This window comes from Nuphar pumila, chromosome 2 (assembly GCF_984573655.1).
Source record: "Nuphar pumila chromosome 2, dmNupPumi1.hap1.1, whole genome shotgun sequence".
In the NCBI taxonomy this organism is placed as follows: Eukaryota; Viridiplantae; Streptophyta; class Magnoliopsida; order Nymphaeales; family Nymphaeaceae; genus Nuphar; species Nuphar pumila.
The window spans coordinates 145,827,534-145,851,067 of NC_143250.1; the positions used below are offsets into that span (position 1 = coordinate 145,827,534).

Sequence of the window (23,534 nt, forward strand, 5' to 3'; positions counted from 1 at the left end):
CCTAAGTAAGACACTCTTAACTATTTTACCTAATGACAAATCACTAAGTACTTAAGCACTAAATGTAATATCAAAATAACTAACAATTTGCAACTAACTCTAATGATAAAACATTAAGTAAACATGTTTACTTAACTAAGTAAATAAAATCACAAATCTCTAACAATTACAAATCACTTTACTAACAGCTAATCAAATTATGTAACTAAACAACATTTGATTGATAGTAAACAAGTAATAATCACGCATCAAACATTCGTTGATTCAGAAATCAAACTGATGATTGATCCATAGTTCACTGGACAATACTTTGATTAAGCCAAAAACTCAGTAATACTTTGAATTCTATATGCAACACTTCATTAGAAACTAGTAAATCATTAATCAGATTGACTCAGAAATTAGTAACTCTCGGATCCAGACATCTGATCAAACCTTTCAAAAATACTCACTGAAATTCCAAACAGCAACAACATTCACTGAAAGATGCGGTAAACAGCAGGCCAGAGTTCAAATACCGTCAACCAAAACTCAGATAGTTGATTATTGAAATTCAATCGATCGAGATTCCAACTATGGAAAATCCAAACAGCAACAATGATCAAACGAATTTCGACAGAGATCCAATTTTTTGATCGATCGAAATCAGATAATAATCACCGGAGTTCTGTCGATCAACAATCAAATAGTTACTCAATCTAAGTTCAAACAACTCAACATAGGAATCAATAGGCCGTAATCAATCCAGACATCTGATCGATCAAACTCAGATAGTCGATCAATCAGATTTGGATATCCAATCGCTAGAAATCAATTAATAATCGATCAGATGATCGATTATCCTTTTCCCAAACCGGATTTCAATCAGATGATCCAGATTATAATTGATCAACTACAATGATAAACAATCAGATGCAAACCGAGTTTCACTCGATGGAAAACACACAGACGATCAGATTTCAAAATATTATCCTCTGCTATTGTTGATGCTTTTGCAAAAAAAAACCGAATTGATGTTGATGCTACTACTTTGCAGTGATCAATTTGAAGTTGCTGTAAACTATTGACGATGATGGATCCTAAGCTAATATAAGCTATTATAATGAAAAATGATTAGGCTACAGGAATTGAGAAATGAAAACAACACTATGAATGCTCTGTAATGTAAGCTACAGGAAAACAACACAAAAAACACACATAGGAATTGAGAAAGGAAGAAAAGATAAAAATAGAGAAGAAGAAGAAAAAAGGAAAGAAAAGGATTTCTTACCCTTGATTTGGTTGAGAAAAGAGGTTTGGCCTCCACCGTTTGCGCCGCCACCGGATTACACTCCACCGGAAAGAGGGAAGAGGAAAGAGGAGAAAAAGAGGGAGAAGGAGAGGAAGGGGAAGAATAGAGGGGCTTTGCAAGGGAGAAGATGGTTAGCTCAAACCCTACGTAGCATATTTATAAATTTTGAACATTTTTCATAAGTCTTTCTCTCTTTTTAAAAATTCTATTTTGAAACCTCTCCTATAAAAAGTTATTTACAAAACACCTCATTTTGACTATATTTTTCAAAAATCTAAACTAACTCTATTTTAATTCTAATTTTTTTATTATTTCAAAACCTAAAACTACTATATTAATGATGATCACTAAAATATACACTAAATTGCAAAATAAAGCTAATTTTCAAGCATTTTTTATTTTTTAATCATTTTAACACATTTACTCAAAACTAGTATAAAATTGGGTTTTCAATACATTTTCTCATGAAATCATGCATATTTTAATATGAAATAAACCCTAAATATATGCATGATCAGTATGCATGGCTCTTGGCAGATTAGATGTATCATTGGCAATTTGTGCATTCTTTTTTTTTTTGGTCTCCCCCCCCCCCCCCCCCCCCCTTCGTTCCATGAAAGAAGTGGGGTTCCAGACAACCGAAGTCCATTCAGTTTTAAGGCCATTGCTTCCATCCCATGTTTGTCATTTTTTTTATCGAAAATGTAGTTATGCTTTGTGCCTTCTCCTTTGTAAATTACATACAGCTATAATGCACTTTTGAGTTTTTCCTTCTTGTTGTTTCTATTCAACTAAGATACGCTATTCAACTAAGATACACATTGCGTTTTCTTTTGATCATTGTGTTTGAATGTAACCGAGTAGCATCTTTGGCTTCTCGCACAAAAGCCTTTTCGATTTTTTTTTGTTGAGCTAGCCTTTTTCCTCAACCCTCCTCACTATTGATTTGGGTGGCTGGGGCATCTATAAATCCTCTCCTTGGTGGCTGCAGTGTTGGGCTGGGTTCGGAGGTAGCCCAGTCCAACTATGGCACCTCCCGTAGCCACTTTTTTTCTCATGGCATTACGGGGTTTCAACATTTTCTTTTCTTTTGTCATTTTTCTGTAGTGTTGGGGGTTTGGTTGGTCTATACCTTACCGGGACAGAACCAACCAGGTGCACCCTGGTCCGAGCAAAGCTCGGCCAAGTGCACCCAGTTTGTCGTAGTCTCCCCCTCTTAGCGCGCGGCAGGCCACCGGGTGCCAGCAGCACCCGGGTAGCCCTGCCGACCTAGGCGCCTGGCTTAGGACCCACTGTCTTATGACAGTGCCTGGTCTGAACCCACTAAAGATTTGTCAAACCTTAAGGTCTGGTCCCGGGGACCAGACCCGTGCTCCTCTCTCCTCCGTTTGGCCCTGGCACAATAGTGGGTTGTCGGGTGCTAACCGCACCCGGGTTACCTTGCCAACCAGGTGCCATATGGTTGGTTGCTGCCCTTTAGCAACAACCTGGTCTGAACGTGGGTTCAGACCAGGGTCCATGCTGAACCTAGGTCTGGTCCAAAGGATTAGACTGCAAACCCCATCCCCCATTTGGCCTTCACTTTGGCGCGGTAGCAGGCGTCGGGTGCTAGTGCACCCGAGTGGTCTAACCGGCCCCTTTTGGGCCCTGATCCAGGCTACACACTGAGTGCAGCGCCTGGTCTGAACCCTTAGGTTCAGACCAGGGTCTCTTATGACCCCTTGGGTCTGGTTCAAAGGGCCAAACTTCGTGGTCTAGTCATGCTTTTGATTGGAACGTCGAGCATTCTCTATGTTGTGAGCTTCTGCGGGTTAGACTCTCGCAGCACCCACCTAGACCGAACCCCCGGTTCAGACCAGCACTTCGGTGACAGAGCTGAATCTGGTCCTATCTGAACCAGACCTAGCATAGTCCTACTAGTGCTTAGTCTACCAGCTTGATTGTTCCGCTTTTGTCGCCAACCGACAAAACTAGTAAATAGAAAGAATGATAGAACAAATTCTTTCAAAAGAATAATTCGATACAAGCCTAGAACTAGTGAATTAGGTGCTCTGTGTTCGCTGTCCAGCAGGCCCAGTTTGGACACTTGGCACAACCGTGTATCGTTCGGAGTGGCCTCTTGGGTCATGAGTTGTATTCTAGCTCGTTAGCACCTAGATGCCTTTTCGCGGTCACGTTCGGGTGATCGAATATGTGGTGGGCCCAGAGCAAACCCTGTGTCCTTTCGCTGTCCCAACTTGGCAGCATTAGTACGAGTTATTGGGCAAGCAGTACGCTGCCCACTCTTATACACACATATTCCCTTTGTCTTGGGTTTTGGCCTTTTTCATCGCACAGATCATTTTGGCATCGTTAGTTTCTGCAAGTACGACAACCCACCGTGAAAATGCCAATGTAATTCTCATACATATGAGAATATTTTAGATTTCTATCTCAACACGTGAGTGTGTCTAAATCACAAATCTTTCTTATGAAAATGGTCCTGACATGCAAAATTGTCAATGTATGACATTTGGAGTTCATTTGCTTGGAAAACTATAATTTTTGTTCGTACTCAAGTATGTGATACTTGTTATAGCTTGATGTTCATGCAATCCTGATTATGTTCTGCTATTAAACTTGCATATCTCTTAAGAATGTGAATTGGTACACTCACTCGCACATTGTCACTTGTTGAAATGTATTTTTCATAGATATGCATATGTATCTTGCCTCTGTATCATTACTTGTGCGAAGGACTTGAGATTATGTGGCATTTAGCTTCACATATGCACATAACACATCTTGACACATGTACTATTTAGTATGTACCTCGAGAGGTACACTTTGGTCTCGTGCTTGAGGCATAGATGAGTGCACGAAGTGCATATTACACGTGTGATATAAAGAATGACAAAAACTTGAACACCATAGGGTATGAGCAATACATTGGTTGTGGTTTTTTTCCGACTCAGCTGGAGTCATTGGGCGATGGCCCCATGTTCGTGAGTGAGCTCACACATGTCTATACCCTAGAAACGAAAAAGATAAAATGGTGTTATTATCGTCTTCACAGGCGATGTGCTCTTTGTTGGCCGTGTAAGACTGAGCACGTGAATGAGCAGGCTAAGTTCTTGTTTGCGTATCCCGCGGGGACTATGAGGCATAAATACCTCAGAAGGAGGTATGACTTGTCAAACCAGACTAAGAAAGATAAACCGTTGCGCTCCATTCACAAAATGGTTCACCTTAGAGAGGGTGGATGGTACAACCCTGAGTGACTAGTCGTTACTACGACACGTATTTTTATAGGAGCTGTAGCGTCCTTTTACTTTCAGTCACTCAGAGTTAGGGAGGTCGAGGTGACCTTTTAAGGTACCTCACTATTGTAATAGTATGGATTGCAATCATTTACCTATGCATGGGTTTTCTCTCAGTTGTGGCTGCCCGCATGAGGTTTGACTCGGTATGTAGCATTCCCGGTTACCACACTCAATTTTGAATAACAGACGTAGGATGCATGTCTCACAGAATGCGAGGTTCCTTCACGTACCTGAAGGAGTAATCAGAAAAACATAATTACTAACCAATCACAACTAACTTACTTTAGTAGTTCCTTTACTTGCTTACTTTGTTATCATTCTCGTACTGCCTTACTTGTTGCTACTTAGTTAGTCGTTGTTCAGTAGTTGTTTAGTTCCTTATTTCGTTACTACTGCCTGTTGCACTTGTTACTTCCTCGTTACTTAGACCTGTAGTACGTGCACTTACTTGACACATGCACATATATTTGATGCTTCACTTGCTTCCATGCTACATGTTTTTTCCTTGAGAAATGGATATATGATGTTGTTCTTCACCAACTCGCAAGCGTTCTGGCCCTGTTTTATAGGGATGCAGGTGATAAGTAGGCACAACTGCGATGTGATGGTGCACAGTCTGGAGGCTTGGAGACCCACACTTAGCTGCAAATTATGGCTCCTTTTGGGTTTTGGGTTTTGGGGTTTGAGATGACTTTTCCTCTCATTTTGAGAGACTATGAGAACTGATGTATATTGTCTTATTTTATAAATTTAGAACACTTGAGTTTTGTACATTTTGGACTTTATGAGGCATATGTATCAGTTGTTGTGGCCCGCTCAAACTTGCGGCCTTTTTTACCCTTATTTATCCCTTTCTTTTGTCTTTCCGTTGTTTATCATAAAATCAATCTCAACTTTAAAAAAAAAATCCTCAAAAAATCAAAGGATTTTTCAAAGGTCGGGGTTTGGGGCGCCACATATTCGGTCATATCAAGTAGGATTAGGTTTGCAGGCAATATTTGTTCCCCTAACATGACTTTTATGTTTGGCATGAAGTTTACACATATCTCATTGAATCCTATAGGATTGTATATCACTAATTCATGATTTAGTGATTCAGTAGGTGCTCCTAGTTGTTTTGCAAAATTTACTGCTATGAAAGAATGTGTCGCACCACAGTCAAATAAAACTAATACAACTTGTTCAGAAACAAGAACTGTACCTTGGACCAAATTTCCCTTCTGAAGTTGCTCCGTTGAGGTCGCATATACTCTCCCAACCATCTTCTTTTGATTTGGTTGTTGCGGTGGCGGTGCTTGTTGTTGTTGTTGTTGACCCCCATTGGCACGCTTTGCATCGTCCACTTGCTTCTTACGACATTCTCTTATGTAGTGCCCCAGCCTCAGTTTGCGGCAATAAAGACAACCGCCTGTCTTCCGGGGACACAGTTGTCCAGGGTGGAAGCGATTACACTTCTGACATCGCTGATTTGGAGTATGGCATGCCTTATTGTCCCCATCATGCTTCTGTTTTTTGGCTTGTGGGTTGAATTTCTTCTTACCAAATCTCTTCTTGAATTCCAGCTTTTGCACCCCAAGGCGGTTCCTTTGAAATTTCTGCCCCTCTTTTCAGTCATCTTCCAGCAGAGTGGCAACCTATTTTGGTGACATTCACCAGTGTAGGTTAGAAATTTCCCTTTTTCTATTGTTTCTACTAATCAATATAAGTTTCGGTAACCTAGATGGCCTCGCCGAGGGTTTTTGGCCCTCGTGTGTACAAACGGTTCCTGAGTCCCGCCTTCAATCCTCGAGCAAACTTCATCGCCCTATCTTCATCGATGGTGTACACATTAGGGCAATACCGCTCCAGGATGTAAAACTTTGTAATATATTCCACCAATGATTTTTCTCCTTGTTGCAAATCGAGAAATTCTTGCATTTTCTTGGTCCTTTCATGCTTAGGGCAATAGGTGTTGTTGAACACTTCCACAAATTGTGTCCACGTCATCGGCCTGTTCTGGAATTTCACGGTATGGGTGGTTTCCCACCACTTCTCCGCATGTTCCTTTAAACGATATATTTCAAAGTCCACTTGGCATTCGACAGGAACCTCGAGCACCCGAAAGATGCGTTCTATTTCACGTAACCAAGTTTTTGCTGCTTTGAGGTCAGTATTCTCCACGAAAGCAGGTGGATCCATGTCCATGAACCTTTTATAGGACATGCCTCCCCCCGTACTCATCTTGCCTTGGGCCACCTATTGTAAGTTGGTGCCCATTTGTTGTATGGCCGCAGCCTGTTGGCCGACCACTCCCGCCAGATTGTTCAAAGTCTCCAAGATGTCGTTACACTTGTTAGACCACGCCATCTATTTGGGCATAGAAAAGGATATAAAAATTATAATCATTCTACATAACTTATGTTTGTAAAAATATACTAATCATAATAAGTAGTATTAGTTTATCTATATTTACACTTGATTATGAGTTTTTTATACTTATAGAGTGATGGCAGATCGTCGAGGTTGTCATGACTACTATTTTTTTTGTCCCGCTCTGATACCAAAGTTCTAACGCTTTATTTATTTTTCATGAAAATTAAATAATATATATATATATATATATATATATATATTTAAAAGAACATTCAGATAAACAAAATGGAGAGCCACATCAAAGTCAAATCTTATTCCATCACATCAGAGTTTATTACATTATAAGTCCAAATATCCAGAAAACATCAAGCAGAAAAGTAGTAGTGCCATGACCGCCCCCGACGAAGTTGTTGCCCTCACTCGAATAGTTCATTTGTAGTTTCACCTGAAAAATAGTAAACCACAAAGGAATCAGACTAACCCCGTATGAGTAACCTAATTTGACATAAAATTCAATGATCATTCAATGTACTTTTTTGTTTTTACAGATATGCACCATAACTAATTTGACAGGTTATGTGGGAAATCCTATAAGCTCAGTTTCTAAGTTATGTTCTATTAGAAATCTTATCTTTTCATTTGACACGACCCTTTTTATGGTTCTTATTTCTTTGTTTCATTCTTAACCCTGTGGGTACGCACAACATTCAACATTGTAGCTAACCAAATTATACGGGGTCCATTATATCATACCCCGTATAACTAGTCGTACGGATACCCAAAAGGGGCACGGTGTTTGACTGAGAGATATCCCCAATTGGCAAGTACTAACATTGAATGCACCCACAACTCTTTTATAGAAGACTCAGACCTACCACCTAAGGACTCACTGGTAGTCCTGTTCCTTTAACTTCGAGGATGAAGGACCGGGTGAGATGCCTCGCTCTCACAACACAGGAATGTCCCATAGAGTGTGTACCACCCACTTTCTCCAAAGTGGGTCATGGGTCTAGTAACATACACTGAAATCCAGTGTACCCAAAACACGGGAATTCAGTAACATACACTGTCTTGGTGTACCCAGAAACCCAATGAAACCAGTAACATATACTCCTCTCCTTTTTTTGGTATACCCAGTTCCATCATTATATTGTTCATTATTTCATTTATGTTCAAGTGTTATCTTACGGAGGACCCGGTATCCATATCCATGTCATGATGTTCTAAATTACTATAGGATGCCTATCTCATGCTATGACCTCACCACGGGTCTCAACCCATAATCAAGTGCTTTATAACCGACTGATGTGGTGCGCACTTACTCCGCACCCAAATGCAAGTCAATAGGTTCCACCGTGAGTGTAACACTAAGACAAAACAAAGTCGGTAGGTTCAACACTAAGCTAGATTGTCATTATCATATTTCTCATGATTCAGTAGTAGGACAGTCTCATAGTGATTCTTACGGTGGGGTTGCGCAGCATCCAAACAGTCCTCTTTCCATCGAGAAAGACCGCAACCATAAAGACCAATCTGCTGGTTGAGTCATAACAGTGGGTTCGGGTCTGCTGAACCCGGTTACATCAGACCACCCTCTTGTCAGGTCCACAATGCAGCAGGGAGTCGTTCCATGCGGCTTGCAGCAGTGCAACATCCACCACGATACCAGCTGGCATGAGGACCAGCCTAAATGTCCGATCAGTTTGGCCGACCGTCACCCATCACTGGCCGCATCGGAGAGGTTCAGGTCACAGTGATGGGCTCGGTTTGTGGAACCTGGCCCCAAACAGACCGGTCTCAATCAGTTCTTGGTCTAGAGGGAAACGTCTGATGCACCACATGAGTGGGACAAGACCCCAAGATGTGGCTCAAATGCAGCGACACGTCACAGTCCGATCGACATCGCGGTTCAGGTCTGAACAAGGTGTTCCAGTCTTCGTTAACTCCAAAATTTCTCTTTTTTTTTCTTATTCCTTATGTTGAATATTTTAACTGTATACATATATTCTTTTTTTTTGTTATCTAGGTTTAGTTTGTGACACAGATTAGCCATTCTACACAGGCAACCGATTATTCTTCTATGAAGCAGTCTCAGGCCATCCGATTTAGCAGACCAAGGTCTGGTGATACCTCCGCCATTCACATACGGTTCAGTCATAGGTGAAGGTATGCCCCTAATACGAGACACACAGGTCGGTATAGCCGACCCTTGTGTCATCATATTAGAAGTGATACGAAATCCAAGGGGGCCGAATCGCAATATACCGACGATACCGTTCCCACGGTTTGTCACCATCACCACGGCCAGCCGAGTAACCGTGTGGCAGTCCTCATGACTGAAACTCTTGCAAAGATTGCGCAACATGAAAATTAAATAATACATACATATATATATATATATATATATATATATATATTTAAAAAAACATTCAGATAAACAAAATGGAGAGCCACATCAAAGTCAAATCTTATTCCATCATATCAGAGTTTATTACATTATAAGTCCAAATATCCAGAAAACATCAAGTAGAAAAGTACTAGTACCAGACCGCCCCCGACGAAGTCACTGCTCTCACTCAGATAGTTCATTTGTAGTTTCACCTAAAAAATAGTAAAACACAAAGGAATCATACTAACCCCGTTTGAGTAACCTAATTTGACATAAAATTCAATGATCATTCAATGTACTTTTTTGTTTTTACAGATATGCACCATAACTAATTTGAGAGGTTATGTGGGAAATCCTATAAGCTCAGTTTCTAAGTTTTGTTCTATTAGAAATCTTATCTTTTCATTTGACAGGACCATTTTTATGGTTCTTATTTCTTTGTTTCATTCTTAACCCTGTGGGTACGCACAACATTCAACATTGTAGCTAACTGAATTATACGGGGTCCATTATATCATACCCTGTATAACTAGCCGTACGGATACCCAAAATGGGCATGGTGTTTGACTGAGAGATATCCCCAATTGGCAAGTACTAACATTGAATGCACCCACAACTCTTTTGTAGAAGACTCAGACCTACCACCTAGGACTCACTGGTAGTCCTGGTCCTTTAACTTCGAGGACGGGGGACCGGGTGAGATGCCTCGCTCTCACAACACAGGAATGTCCCATAGAGTCTGTACCACCCACTTTCTCCAAAGTGGGCCATGGGTCTAGTAACATACACTGAAATCCAGTGTACCCAAAACACGGGAATCAGGTAACATACACTGTCTTGGTGTACCCAGAAACCCAATGAAACCAGTAACATATACTCCTCTCCTTTTTTCGGTATACCCAGTTCTATCATTATATTGTTCATTATTTCATTTATGTTCAAGTGTTATCTTACGGAGGACCCGGTATCCATATCCATGTCATGATGTTCTAAATTACTATAGGATGCCTATCTCATGCTATGACCTCACCACGGGTCTCAACCCATAATCAAGTGCTTTATAACCGACTGATGTGGTGCACACTTACTCTGCACCCAAATGCAAGTCAATAGGTTCCACCGTGAGTGTAACACTAAGACAAAACAAAGTCGGTAGGTTCAGTCCTAAGCTAGATTGTCATTATCATATTTCTCACGATTCAGTAGTAGGACAGACTCATAGTGAGTCTTACGGTGGGCTTGCACAACATCCAAACAGTCCTCTTTCCATCGAGAAAGACCGCAACCATAAAGACCAATCTGCTGGTTGAGTCATAACAGTGGGTTCGGGTCTGCTGAACCCGGTTACACCAGACCACCCTCTTGTCAGGTCCACAATGCAGCAGGGAGTCGTTCCATGCGGCTTGCAGCAGTGCAACATCCACCACGACACCAGCTGGCATGAGGACCAGCCTAAATGTCCGGTCAGTTTGGCCGACTGTCACCCATCACTGGCCGCATCCGAGAGGTTCAGGTCACAGTGATTGGCTCGGTTTGTGGAACCTGGCCCCAAACAGACCGGTCCCAATCAGTTCATGGTCTAGAGGGGAACGTCTGATGCACCACATGAGTGGGACAAGACCCCAAGATGTGGCTCAAATGCAGTGACACGCCACAGTCCGATCGACATCGCGGTTCAGGTCTGAACAAGGTGTTCCAATCTTCGTTAACTCCAAAATTTCTCTTTTTTTTTCTTATTCCTTATGTTGAATATTTTAACTGTATACATATATTCTTTTTTTTTTGTTATCTAGGTTTAGTTTGTGACACAGATTAGCCATTCCACACAGGCAACCGATTATTCTTCTATGAAGCAGTCTCAGGCCATCCGATTTAGCATACTAAGGTCTGGTGATACCTCCGCCATTCACATACGGTTCAGTCATAGGTGAAGGTATGCCCCTAATACGAGACACACAGGTCGGTATAGCCGACCCTTGTGTCATCATATTAGAAGTGATACGAAATCCAAGGGGGCCGAATCACAATATACCGACGATACCGTTCCCACGGTTCGTCACCATCACCACGGCCAGCCGAGTAATCGTGTGGCAGTCCTCATGCCTGAAACTCTTGCAAAGATTGCGCAACATCGATCTAAAGATAATAAAAGAAAAAAAAATGCTAAAGACATACTCAGTCATGGAATCCATTATACGATCCTTGCATGGAGATCTAGGAATATGATTCACACTATGCTACACACAGAAATACAGAAAGGTACCCCTACCTCTTGGTATAAAATCTGACCATAGGTTACTCTTCTTCCTCATGAACGTCAGGTACTCTCATGCAAGCTTCTTGCTGAGAACAATGGTGGTGTGAAAGCAAAAAGAGGATCAGGTCACATGGCTAGGCTGAGAGGGGAAGATTGAGAGAGAAAGGGGAAGAGTTTCAATGAAACTCGATTTTGTAAATTCCCAATATTTTTGTTTTTTCTTTTTTTTTTCCTCCTTCCCTAAGTAACCTCCCTCATAATAAAGGCCTTCTAACTCCCCCCATCTTAAATTTATAGGAGGCCCATTATGGGATATAACTGCCCATTTAAAAAGTCGCGGAATGGGCCTTTCCCATTCCAAACGGATGGGTTTCCAACCTTGGCCATCTACTCAGCCCTCCTTCTAAAAAAATGAAATTTCTTAATTTAAGACTATCTTAAATGAGTGTTTTATGGTTCATTTCGAATTTCAAAACTCAAATAAATTTTTAATCATAGTCATTTTTAGCAAAAATGTATTCTTGGCCCATAGGTGGATTTGAACCGAGGTTCTCTTTCCTAAGAGGTGACTTTCTAGCACCCAGGGGATTCAAACTTGGGACATCATCACGTCTGAAATTGTGCTCCACCACAATGCTATTTCATTGCTTGTTATCTTCTTTATTACGTAAATTTTTTTAAAGCAAGTGTGGCATTCTGAAGCATTCTTACTTGAACATGAAGTCTATTTCCCGGAAGGTCCGAATCACATCGTTATTGTATTCTAATATTAAGCAACTGAAATCATTCTTATTTATTTATTGAAATTACTCGAATTTTCAGGGTTTTACATTCAAACCTGTAGAGTCACTTTCTTAACACAATTCCAAGCAGAATCTAATCTATCCATGATCAGATCCATTCAATGCATGCATCTTAGCAATTACATGATTATCATTCTCATGCATCTTGGATAGGTTCAATATTTCCACCACTCATCTTTGGAGATTGATAATTGAAGCCAACCTTCAGAAGAAGATGCAGCTTCGCATGGGGCCTGGACCACAACATTCTCAAAAGCCCAATTATGGATGTGCTTGTGAGTGGATTAATCAATGTTGGACCCATGTGGGTCTATTGCATACTAGGGGTTAATTAGTTATAAATCTCTCTCTCTCTCTCTCTCTCTCTCTCTCTCTCTCTCTCTATATATATATATATATATATATATATATATATATATATATATATATATATATATATATATATATATATATATATATATATATATATATAATGTGTGTGTGTGAAGTGCACGTGCTAAATGAGCTTTTCTGGTGTTTTTTTATGATTCCAACCTCATCAACACCCAGAACATGTGCTTTTGATGAAAAAACTAATATTTTGAGCCTTAAAAAATCACAAAGATTTTGGATCATTAATTTTTCAAACTTTAAAAAAAAACACCCACATGTTGGAATCAAATCATCCAAGAGCTTAATCCTATAAAATCAAGTACACAGATCACATTTATGTGGTAAGAATTTAAAAATAAAACAAAAAACATCCAAAAATATTCGTTTAGCATATATATATATATATATATATATATATATATATATATATATATATATATATATATATATATATATAAAATCAATGTCCACTGGTTTGGTAGGAGCTGTTAGTGTATGTCCACCATGTGTTGGGAAGTTATAAATTCAAAACCCAATGGTATGTTGTGTAACTGGTCGGGGTCGGACCAACCCCAGGTTGGCTTCAATGTATATAATATCTGAAGCTAAGATATCTATGGTTGTACTTGAATCACAAAAAGATTCCACTTTGAAAGGTGGAGGAATCTCCTTGATAAGGTTGGGAATGTAAGGCGGCCCTTCATAGTAAGGAATCCAAAAGGTCCACAGCTTTTTAAGATCAATTTTCAAAAATTAATCCTTTACTTTTAAGTTTTGTGGGGGTGTGTTTTGAATATTTTGATGTATGTATCACTGGTTATATGTGAATCTCTTATCAAATTGTGAATATAAAATCTAGATTTTGGGATGGATTTTAGATAACGTGTTTGTTTACCTTAGATCTCAGCACAAGTCTCTTGCCAAACAATACAAGGATTAGAGTTGGACATAAGGCCCTGACCCCTGAGGGGTGTCAACGGGTCGGGTTTGGTTCGGACCCAGTTGAAACCAGACCCAGAATTGATTTGAGATGATAGTATCGGATCCAAACCCAGGTTCAATCGGACCTATCATAAGAAAAGCCATACCTGGATCCTATTAAGATTACACGAACCATACCCACCAAATTATATATATATTATTGGTGACTAAACCTGATTACCTAAATAGTAATCTGAATAATCATGTTCTACACCTAATTAATTAAATAGTAACCTAAACAGTTCCAGCAAAAAAATGAGAGAAGAATCACTTTCATTGATGTTTGAATACTTGCCAGGTGATTACCAAAACAGATCCATTTTGGATCTCTATTTTTGTGTATTTATTAAATTTCTCTTAAGAAAACCCATGCACAGTCGAAGAAATGAGTAGAGTAATAATGTGAACTGAAGATAGCTCACAACCTAGCTCCACTCAGCCGGCCCGATCCAAATTATGTCAATAGATTCGATGGGAAGGCCATGGGCTTTGTATTGGGCTCAAGCCTGACCCAAACCTGAGCAACACCGAGCCTGGTCTTTCCAGGTTCAAGCTTTCACTAAGGCTCCGATGGGTTTCCTTAACCAAGCCACTGCCCGGCTCATTCAACAGCCACACGGTCAGAGATCAAATTATCAACCCAATCAAGCCGGTCCAGTAATTGGCAGCCCGGCCTGCCCATCATTGTTCAGCCCTAACAAAAATTGTATGTTGGTGGCATTCAAATGCACCCTAGGGTTTATGATTCAGTAAGGGTGCGGAGGTGAAGGCGCGAGATCAAACCCCGCTGGCCCGTGGGTGTGTCTATGGCTTTCAGAGGTGGGCCACCGGAGAGATCTAGAGCGACTTGACCCAAATACATTAATCCCACAATAAATCCAGTTGCTTAGCAGTAACCGGGAATGATTTGGGTTTGGGGAACCTCTTTGGATTTGGATTCATGTGGCTCATAGCAAATCCAACCATTTATCCAATTGGATCTATAAGAGGCTCCTAATCCCAAGATCTTAACAAAATGGATTTGGATCTGCTAGGTATCCTGAAATAAAAAAGCCTCAGCATGGGAGAATTAGAGAGCTCCGAGATGTATCCAAACCATACCGTAACCCATGATCATTATAGTGGTCCAGATCCGATCAATTATCATTGATTCCCGGACCTTAGTAATTAGTATTGATTCCTCTAGATCCAAGAACGGAGGGACAGATTAGTCATTTATAGTAAACAATACGTCCTCACCATCTTTTAAACCCATTAAATATTGGGAAACGTATTTTTCTTGAAAAATGTAAAGCGGCTCAGACCAAACTGCGCTATTTTGTCCGTCCATCTCGAGATGGACGTCTCACTAAGTTTTTATAAATAAGGGCGAAACGGTTCCTAGTTCCTACGAAGAACAATCCCAAAGAAAGAGAAAAAAATCTTCGTCTTCTTCCTCGGCTCTGCAACAATGGCGAAGCTCCCGCTCGAAACCCTAACCCTAATCCCCCGCTCCCAATCTTTAAAGAAATCCCCGTTCTGCCCTTTCTTCTTCCCTCCTCCCTCCTTGTCGCCGAAACCCTGCTTCTTCTCTTCCTCCCAAAACCCTAAACCCTCGCCCCTCTCCGTCTCCTGCTCCAAAACCTCGTCGCCGGATCCCGGCGAAGGCTTCTCCCTGTTCGGCGGCCTGGAACGGGCGGCTTGTCCGGACTCCGGAGACGATCATCCGCACGATGAGTGCGGCGTCGTCGGGATCTTCGGCGACCCGGAGGCGGCTCGCCTCTGCTACCTCGCCCTCCACTCGCTGCAGCACCGGGGCCAGGAGGGCGCAGGCATCGTCTCCATGTCTTCCGCCACGGCGGGCCGGCGGCCGGCGGCGGTCACGATCATAGGCCTCGGCCTCGTGACGGAAGTCTTCGACGACGCGAAGCTCCGGCAGCTCGTCGGCGACTCGGCGATCGGCCACGTCCGGTACTCGACGGCGGGTTCGTCGAAGCTGAAGAACGTGCAGCCCTTCGTCTACGGCTACTACTTCGGCACCGTCGGCGTCGCTCACAACGGCAACATCGTGAACTACCGCGCCCTCCGGAACGCGCTCGAGCGGAGGGGCTCCATCTTCAACACCTCCTCCGACACGGAGGTCATCCTCCACCTGATAGCGTTCTCGAAGGACCGGCCTTTCGAGGCCCGGATTGTGAACGCCTGCGAGCAGCTGGAGGGCGCCTACTCGCTCGTCTTCCTCACTGAGGACAAGCTCGTCGCCGTCCGGGACCCCCACGGCTTTCGCCCACTCGTCATGGGCCGGAGGAGCAACGGGGCGGTCGTCTTCGCCTCCGAGACCTGCGCTCTCGACCTCATCGATGCCACCTTCGAGCGCGAGGTGAACCCCGGCGAGATCGTTGTCGTCGAGCCCGAAAGGGACGGCAACGGAAACGGAAACGGTTTCTCCATGAAGACGATGTGCCTCCTCCCTAACAAGGAGCGGAAAGCTTGCGTCTTTGAGCTCATATACTTCTCCCTGCCGAACTCCGTCGTCTTCGGGCGGTCCGTCTACAATTCGCGGTACAATTTCGGGCGGGCGCTCGCCGTGGAGGACCCCGTCGAGTGCGACATGGTGATCGCAGTGCCGGACTCTGGCGTGGTGGCCGCACTCGGGTACGCTGCGGAGGCCGGTGTGCCGTTTCAGCAGGGCTTGATCAGGTCGCACTACGTGGGGAGGACGTTCATCGAGCCGTCGCAGAAGATTAGGGATTTCGGGGTGAAGCTAAAGCTCGCGCCCGTGAGGGCGGTGCTCGAGGGGAAGAGGGTGGTGGTCGTCGACGATTCCATCGTGAGAGGGACGACGTCTACGAAGATCGTTCGGCTCCTCAAGGAGGCGGGCGCGAAGGAGGTCCACATGAGGATCGCAAGCCCGCCCATCGTTGGGTCTTGCTACTATGGCGTAGACACGCCGGAATCCGAGGAGCTGATCTCGAACAGGATGAGCGTGGAGAAAGTGAGGGAGTTCATAGGTGCGGATTCGCTCGCGTATCTGAAGCTGGAGAACTTGAGAAAATTGCTGGGCAAGGAGAGCTCGGGGTTCTGCTATGCTTGTTTCTCGCTGGATTATCCGGTTGATCCGTGGAAGGCGAGGGAGAACAGGGTGGACAATGCGGAGCCCGTAGAGTTGAATTAGTATGGTGGTGATGGTTTTCAGAAAGTAGAAACGAGGTTTGTGGTGGGATGATCGGTGGGTTTCAAATGGATTCGGCATAGCTTGCTCCATCTGCTATAAGCTAGTTTATTGATATTGTATAAATCGAAGAGGTGGTGAGTCTTCATCTCTTCCATTGCTGCACAATTTTGTTTTTCTGTTCTTTTCTGTTTCATTTTCATTTACAGAGTCTGGGAAGTAGATTTGATTTTGTCTAAGGAACGTGGAATATAATTTATACTTCAGGCTGCTGTTGGAAGCAAGAAAATTTCTCACAGGAAAAAAAATGCCTATGAGAAGTTTTGATATGATAACTTTTCTAAATGATTTTTTCACTTGTTTGTGTAGTATGAGAAAAACCTAATGAAAAATGTGAAAAAAATGAGAGAGATAGAGATGGAAATGGTGGTGGATGGAAGGAAGATGAAGATAGAGGAAGCTCTTTTTGTGGCAGGTGGCATCCCATGGGTTGTGGGTAAATGGTTGCCCTACTAAAAAACCAAATAGATTGTGAAAATTTCTTCACCCAGTAGGTGGAGGAATTTTTTCTATAAAAAATCACACTTTTTAGAAAAAAATTTTGTTTCAAAATTTTTCTCTTGTTTGGAATGGTTGAAAAGTTTGTTATTTTTTCTTCTCTACTTGCATTTTGTTACTATTTTCTCGCTTTCAAACGTGCCCTTTATCTCTTTTGTGGCAGGTGGCATCCCATGGGTTGTGGGTAAATGGTTGCCCTACTAAAAAACCAAATAGATAGTGAAAATTTCTTCACCCAGTAGGTGGAGGAATTTTTTCTATAAAAAATCACACTTTTTAGAAAAAAAATTTGTTTCAAAATTTTTCTCTTGTTTGGAATGGTTGAAAAGTTTGTTATTTTTTCTTCTCTACTTGCATTTTGTTACTATTTTCTCGCTTTCAAACGTGCCCTTTATCTCTTTTGTAAACTCTAGTTTGGCTCTCGAGAAAGTTTGAAATTGATTGCTGGTCAGTGGTCACAGAGACTAGTTCTAGAATCTAGATCTGCAGTCACTCACTGAGAGAACCGGTGGACTTGAGATTAGCTCAAAAGAGGCTTCTTGAGTCCAACTAGGTCTTTGATGTGCAGTAAAAGGGCAAATAAAAGAAAAGTTGATTGTCAAACTTTGTCATGGGTTACAGAGTTCAGTTCCACTCATTACCTATCCATACCCCTCTTAGATTTTATGATGCAAGTTGGTTTGATCAAATCTGACCTTATAGATAGATTCAGCATGGTTGATTCAGTAAGAATTGACTCCTGGGCCGTATTTTTTTCAATGAAAAAATATCATTTTTTAAATTACAAAATTTTGTTTTTTGTCAACGGTTGATTTTTGAATCACCAAAAACTCCTTCAGGAGTCGGACTTAGGCAATTTAAATGTTGATCTTCACTAAATGAATGATGTAGGATTTGATCTGATAAAAACAACTTGCATCCATGAAATTAAGGTATGAAGATAGGAATGACACAGGGGATGAGTGAAACCTTTTTGTGGGTTACGATTTGTTAATATTTTTCAGGACTATGAGCAACTAAGGACCCATCTTGACAAAGTCCTCTAGCCAAGAGTTGAGTGGAATTTGCCTCGTTCAACTATTCTATTTATGATTCTGTTTATATTCTCAGGTTCAGGGGTTGTAATATGGATGTATATCAGAGGTACGCCAATATGTTGATTTCTTTCCTTCGGACTTTTCAACCTTTAACTTGTGAATTTTGAAAGAATTGGTAATCATCATTTGGGTATTTCTCCATGGCCATATGTTCTGATCTATTGACAAGTTTATGTTGATTGGTTTTTTATTTTATCAAGTATTGAAATGATCCCATTGTTTTTCTTAAAATAATAATAATACATGGATGACATCTTTGTTTCTATCAATTTTCAATTATTTCACTGGTATGTTTTTTCAGTGGTTGCTAGTTTTTCAGCCGTTATTGTTCTGATTATACTTTTCAATGCGAGTTCAGTTTTGTGTCTATAAAATGCCATAACGATGGGAGATTTGGTATAACTCGCATGGCGCACTCTTTATCTCTTCTTTGTCTCTTATAGTGCTAAATTCAGGCTTATGAGATGTCAAAGTGAAAGGCATATTACTATTGTTTTTTTGAAAGGCAAGCTGGGGTTAGACTGACCCCTACCGGTTATTATTATTATTAACATACCACTGGGGTTTGAACCTGCAACGTCCCACCACAAGGAAAAGTGGACTGACAGCTCCTACCAACCACGCTGGGAAACACACAGGGAATGAAGCGTTTTCGTAGCTCCACCATGGCAACGCAAACAGCTGGCTCTCTTTCCTTGCAGAAGTAGTGCTCCAAAGTCAACCGGACCCAACCCCCTTCAGCGGAATCCCTTCCAGTGGAAGGGGGGGTGTGGTGACTTTGTTTCGGTGGAAGGAGGCTCTTGGATCAAGCTTTCTTATCCTGGATCCGTCCTCAATATCATCCATCACATTATGCTTCTATCCATCATCATACTGGATCCGGTTCAGGGTGCATCACTAGGCACCAGCTCGAGCCGAGCCTGGGCTGTTTGAACTCAGCTTGCTTCAAAAGGCCTGTGTTCAAGTTCGGAGCCGAGCTGCCGAGCTTGAACATCAATTATCAGACTCGACTCAGTTTCAAGCTCGAGCCAAGCTTTGACTATTGTCCCAATAATTTTTTTACCAATAAAGGGTTATGATATAGTGAGCTTCAATCCCTGAACTCTCAAATCAATGCACGGATGATACACCTTACACCACATTGTGTGTGGTGATTATTATGATAGAAAATTTATATATACTAAAAGCTAGCTAGAATAAGAAAAAAAGTTAACACCCTAACCATCAAGGAAACAACTCTTTAGTTTCATATTGCAAACATATTTTATATATACCTTGTTCGATCTTTTTGAGTTTAATCAAGCTCAGCGACTTGACCAAGCTTGGCTCGTTTACATCAAGTTTGAACTTGTGTTCAAGCTTGGTTCTTTTAGTTTTTTGAATGAATTCGAGCTGAGCTTAAATGGGCCAAGCCTCAGCTAGCTTGGCTCGTTGTGCATCGCTATGCATCACTCATGCCAACACATTGGCAGACTACCTATGGCTCAGCCTATACATCTGCAAACGGGTTGGATCTCCAACCCATCAAAGTACAACCAAATATGCCCAAATAAGCAGCTGGTTCGGGTTTATCGACAAAGGTGGAGATAGGAATTTAAACTAGGTTTGGCAAAAATATATAGTAAAAAGAAAAAATAGTTTTTATGACAGTAAACTATACTAAGTGCAAAGAAAAGTGAGGAACTATGTAATGTCATATTCATAATTAAGAACTTTAATTGAAACAAAACAATATATTTTCAATAATAAAAAATTATTGAAAAACTGCAGAGTAGTACCATAATAACATGCGTGTATCCTCCAAAATTTAGTTTTGTTTGATATAAAGATCAAAGAAAGTACCTTTAATGGATAATGCAGTGTAACCAAGGTCAAGTTTTGATCTTAACATGTATTAACATAAAAAAATGTAAGTAATGCAATCCACAAATGCAGCATCTTATAACTCTAAATATGACCCACTCAAGAATTCATAAAATGTGATAACTTAAGACAATCAAATCGTCAGAAATATCTATATAAATTCAATTAGAAGAATAATATGCATAATCTAAACCCATTAAGATAGTCAAATCATTATAATGAAGTAATGAACCTATCCAACTTAGCATTTGGCTTAAAACCATAATAACTAACATCAACATATTTTTATTTAAATCATTTTTTCTAGAGTTTCAAAAAATAAAAAAAGAACTATAAATATATCATGATAAACTAAAAATGCACCAAATTAAACTTCTTACATTATAATGCCCGTGCAATTCATTAAAATTTCAATTTTGTTATATTAATTAAATATAGAAGAAAAGGAGATAGAGGCCAAGACAAGGAAACGGAGAAGATAAAAAAAATAGAAACATAGGGAGAGAGAGGAGAAGAAGGAAAAGAAGAAAAGAGAGAGAGAGAGAGAAAGAGAGGCAGGAAAAAAACAGAGGAGAAGAAGACGAAGAGGGAGAAAAAAGAAGAGAAGAAGAAGAAGAATAAAAAAGAAACAGAAAATGAAGAGGGAGAAAGACCTAGAAGGAAAAAACAGAGCACCATAAGATAAAAAAAGTTGGGCCCAAATAAAATTTTAAAATTTCCTTTTTTGGCAAGGCCACATTGGCAGGAGTCTGGTTTGCAAAACGTTCGATTTTGGCACTTTGCACCTTGGTGAAAAGGAGAAGTGTTAGCCACTAGGACCAAGCTTGGGGTGATCATGTTAAAAGAGGTTATTTCTATCCATCCTTATGGTTTTAATTGTCCATTTTATGTCATATATCTTCTAACATTGAGGGTATATCAAATATGCTAGCCAGCATCACGAAGGATTGACTATATCAAGTAATACCAGACGATTCCAACTGCATACATAAAGTTCAAGCAAAAAACTAAAAAATATATTATTTTTTAAATGTTTACACTAGTAGGATACTCCCTGACATGATAGGTGAATCATATGGTTCCTTTTATGTGTGTGTTTGGGTTCCTTAATAATAATAATAAATAAGTTGAACTATGATAAGTACGCTCTGCTCAAACTTGGCATTACAAAAAAATCTTGCTTATACTCAGAATTGCTGACCCTATCTTATTAGCCCAAATGTTGTATTACATAAGCAGAGCCACAAAAAGCTCAGTTCTGATAAATATTTGACTTAGGTAGTCCTCTCTCAATTTCTTTAAACATTAATTCTCTATTTAGGAAGAAAATGGTTTTTAACTTAAAACAGACAAAGAATTCAGCAGTTTCATCATAAAAGACAGAAATAATAAGATAGATGCGGAAACAAACTGCAACGATTATATCAATATAGCTCCAAATTGAATTATAAACTAGACGAGCAACAAATGAATTATTGCTTGCACATTAAGAAGACAAAAGAACAAAACTAAATAAAAAAAAATATCACAAATTCTTCTGAGTCAAGTACCAACCACACAACACAACTGAAATGGTTCAGATCAATAACAATGCCTTCAAGTTTTTCACCTATAAAACTAGCATATACATTTGTGTAAATATTTCATGCCCTCATATTACATCTGAAACTTTCAAATACAACCTAATTCATAATGGACAGAGCCAAGGCTTAAAGAATTAGCTCATCAATAAGAAACTATCTATAAAGTAAATAGTGAAAACTCTTGAACAAACAAATGATTTATGCAACAAATTTCTGATCATTTCTCATATATTCAGCCGATTGTGCAATCAATCACCAATCATCTCCAAACTATTCCCTCGTTACACTCAATCAACAACAAAAACAGTACCCAAATTAACTCTTAGTTCCACCTCTATCGACCCACAAAGCACAAAATATCAATAAAGTAATCAAAGCATAAGCTTATGTTAAGTTTATAAACAGCCAAACCAAGTAGATCAAAGTTCGATCATTGATCTTGAAAAACAAAGAAAAGAAGGAAAAAAATCAGAATTTCAAAGACATAGAGACACCATCAGAGAGAAGGAGGAGAAAAACAATAAGAAACAAAAGAAGAAAAAAAATAATGAAGGAAAAAAGAAGAAACAGAGAAGAGAGGCCGAGGAGAAGCAAAAAAGAAGGGGAGAGAGACGAAGAAAAAGAAGCAGGAAAAAAGAAAAGAAAAAAAGGAGTGAAAAAAAACTACAAGAAAGAACAAAAAGAGAGAGATAAAGAAGAAGAAAGCAAAAAAAAAGCAGAAGAAAAAAAAGAGATATGAATAAAAGAAGAATGAAGCAGAATCTTACTTGAGAAGTTAGAACAAAAGAATAAAGAGAGAGAGAAAAGAGTAGGGTTGAGGAAGAGGAGGTTGAAAACAAAATGATAGAGAGAGATCAGAGTAGGGCATGTAGGAAGGAGAAGGAGGCACGGTGCCCACCCTGACCCGAGGCACTGGCATTGTACTTTTTATGTTGTAAACAAAGTCACGAATGGACAAAGTAGCAGCAAGATCAGGTGCCATCACATGACCCACTTTGAGTGACCCTATGCACATTGGCTGCTAGTCTGTCAGCCCCAGGAGCTAATAGAAGGCAGCTGGGTGCAAAGGCACACTCAATGTGTGCCATGTGACGGCACCTGATGATGCTGACTCTATTACCTGATCCATGTTCTGGTCGGATTAAGTCACTCACAGTCCGAGATGTAATGCTGATGACACTGACACGACATGTCAAATATTATTTTATTTTTCAAATAAATAATCTTAATTACTACATTTTATTTGTAATTGAATAAAACCTATTTATTAATGTTAAAATATTTAAAAATTGTTTTTTATTGATTAAAAAAATTAAGAATGCAATTGTCCTTGTATCCCATTTTTGGAAAATAAAAATCGAACTTTAACTCGAATCCCGCGTCCAATAATCATTGTGACATTGTGTACAAAAAAACGTGAGCAGTTTTAAGTTTTTATCATTATTCGGCACGTGCGAAGAGAAACCGGACTATATAATGGGTGGGGCATAGGCTCTGCGCCTCTCACACGCGCGTTATCCACAACCTGTGGCCAT

General features: G+C 40.5%; 2 protein-coding genes across 2 annotated transcripts; one reads left to right on the forward strand and one right to left on the reverse strand.

Annotated features, from left to right (window-relative positions):
• Positions 1-6,309: 6,309 nt before the first annotated feature.
• LOC149847497 (uncharacterized) lies at positions 6,310-6,813 on the reverse strand. Its single transcript, XM_089994143.1, has one exon. The coding sequence runs from the start codon at positions 6,811-6,813 to the stop codon at positions 6,310-6,312; it is 504 nt and encodes a 167-aa protein (XP_089850269.1).
• Positions 6,814-15,142: 8,329 nt separating this feature from the next.
• LOC149847498 (amidophosphoribosyltransferase, chloroplastic-like) lies at positions 15,143-18,816 on the forward strand. Its single transcript, XM_089998446.1, has 2 exons — positions 15,143-17,035; positions 18,567-18,816. Exon 1 carries the CDS (start codon positions 15,198-15,200, stop codon positions 16,899-16,901), a length of 1,704 nt encoding a protein of 567 aa, XP_089854572.1. The 5' UTR covers positions 15,143-15,197; the 3' UTR covers positions 16,902-17,035; positions 18,567-18,816.
• The last annotated feature ends 4,718 nt before the right edge of the window (positions 18,817-23,534 follow it).

Bases quoted from the DNA above. Each gene is read 5' to 3' on its own strand.
- LOC149847497 (XM_089994143.1), bottom strand. From the start codon at position 6,813: ATGAGTACGGGGGGAGGCATGTCCTATAAAAGGTTCATGGACATGGAT.
- LOC149847498 (XM_089998446.1), top strand. From the start codon at position 15,198: ATGGCGAAGCTCCCGCTCGAAACCCTAACCCTAATCCCCCGCTCCCAA.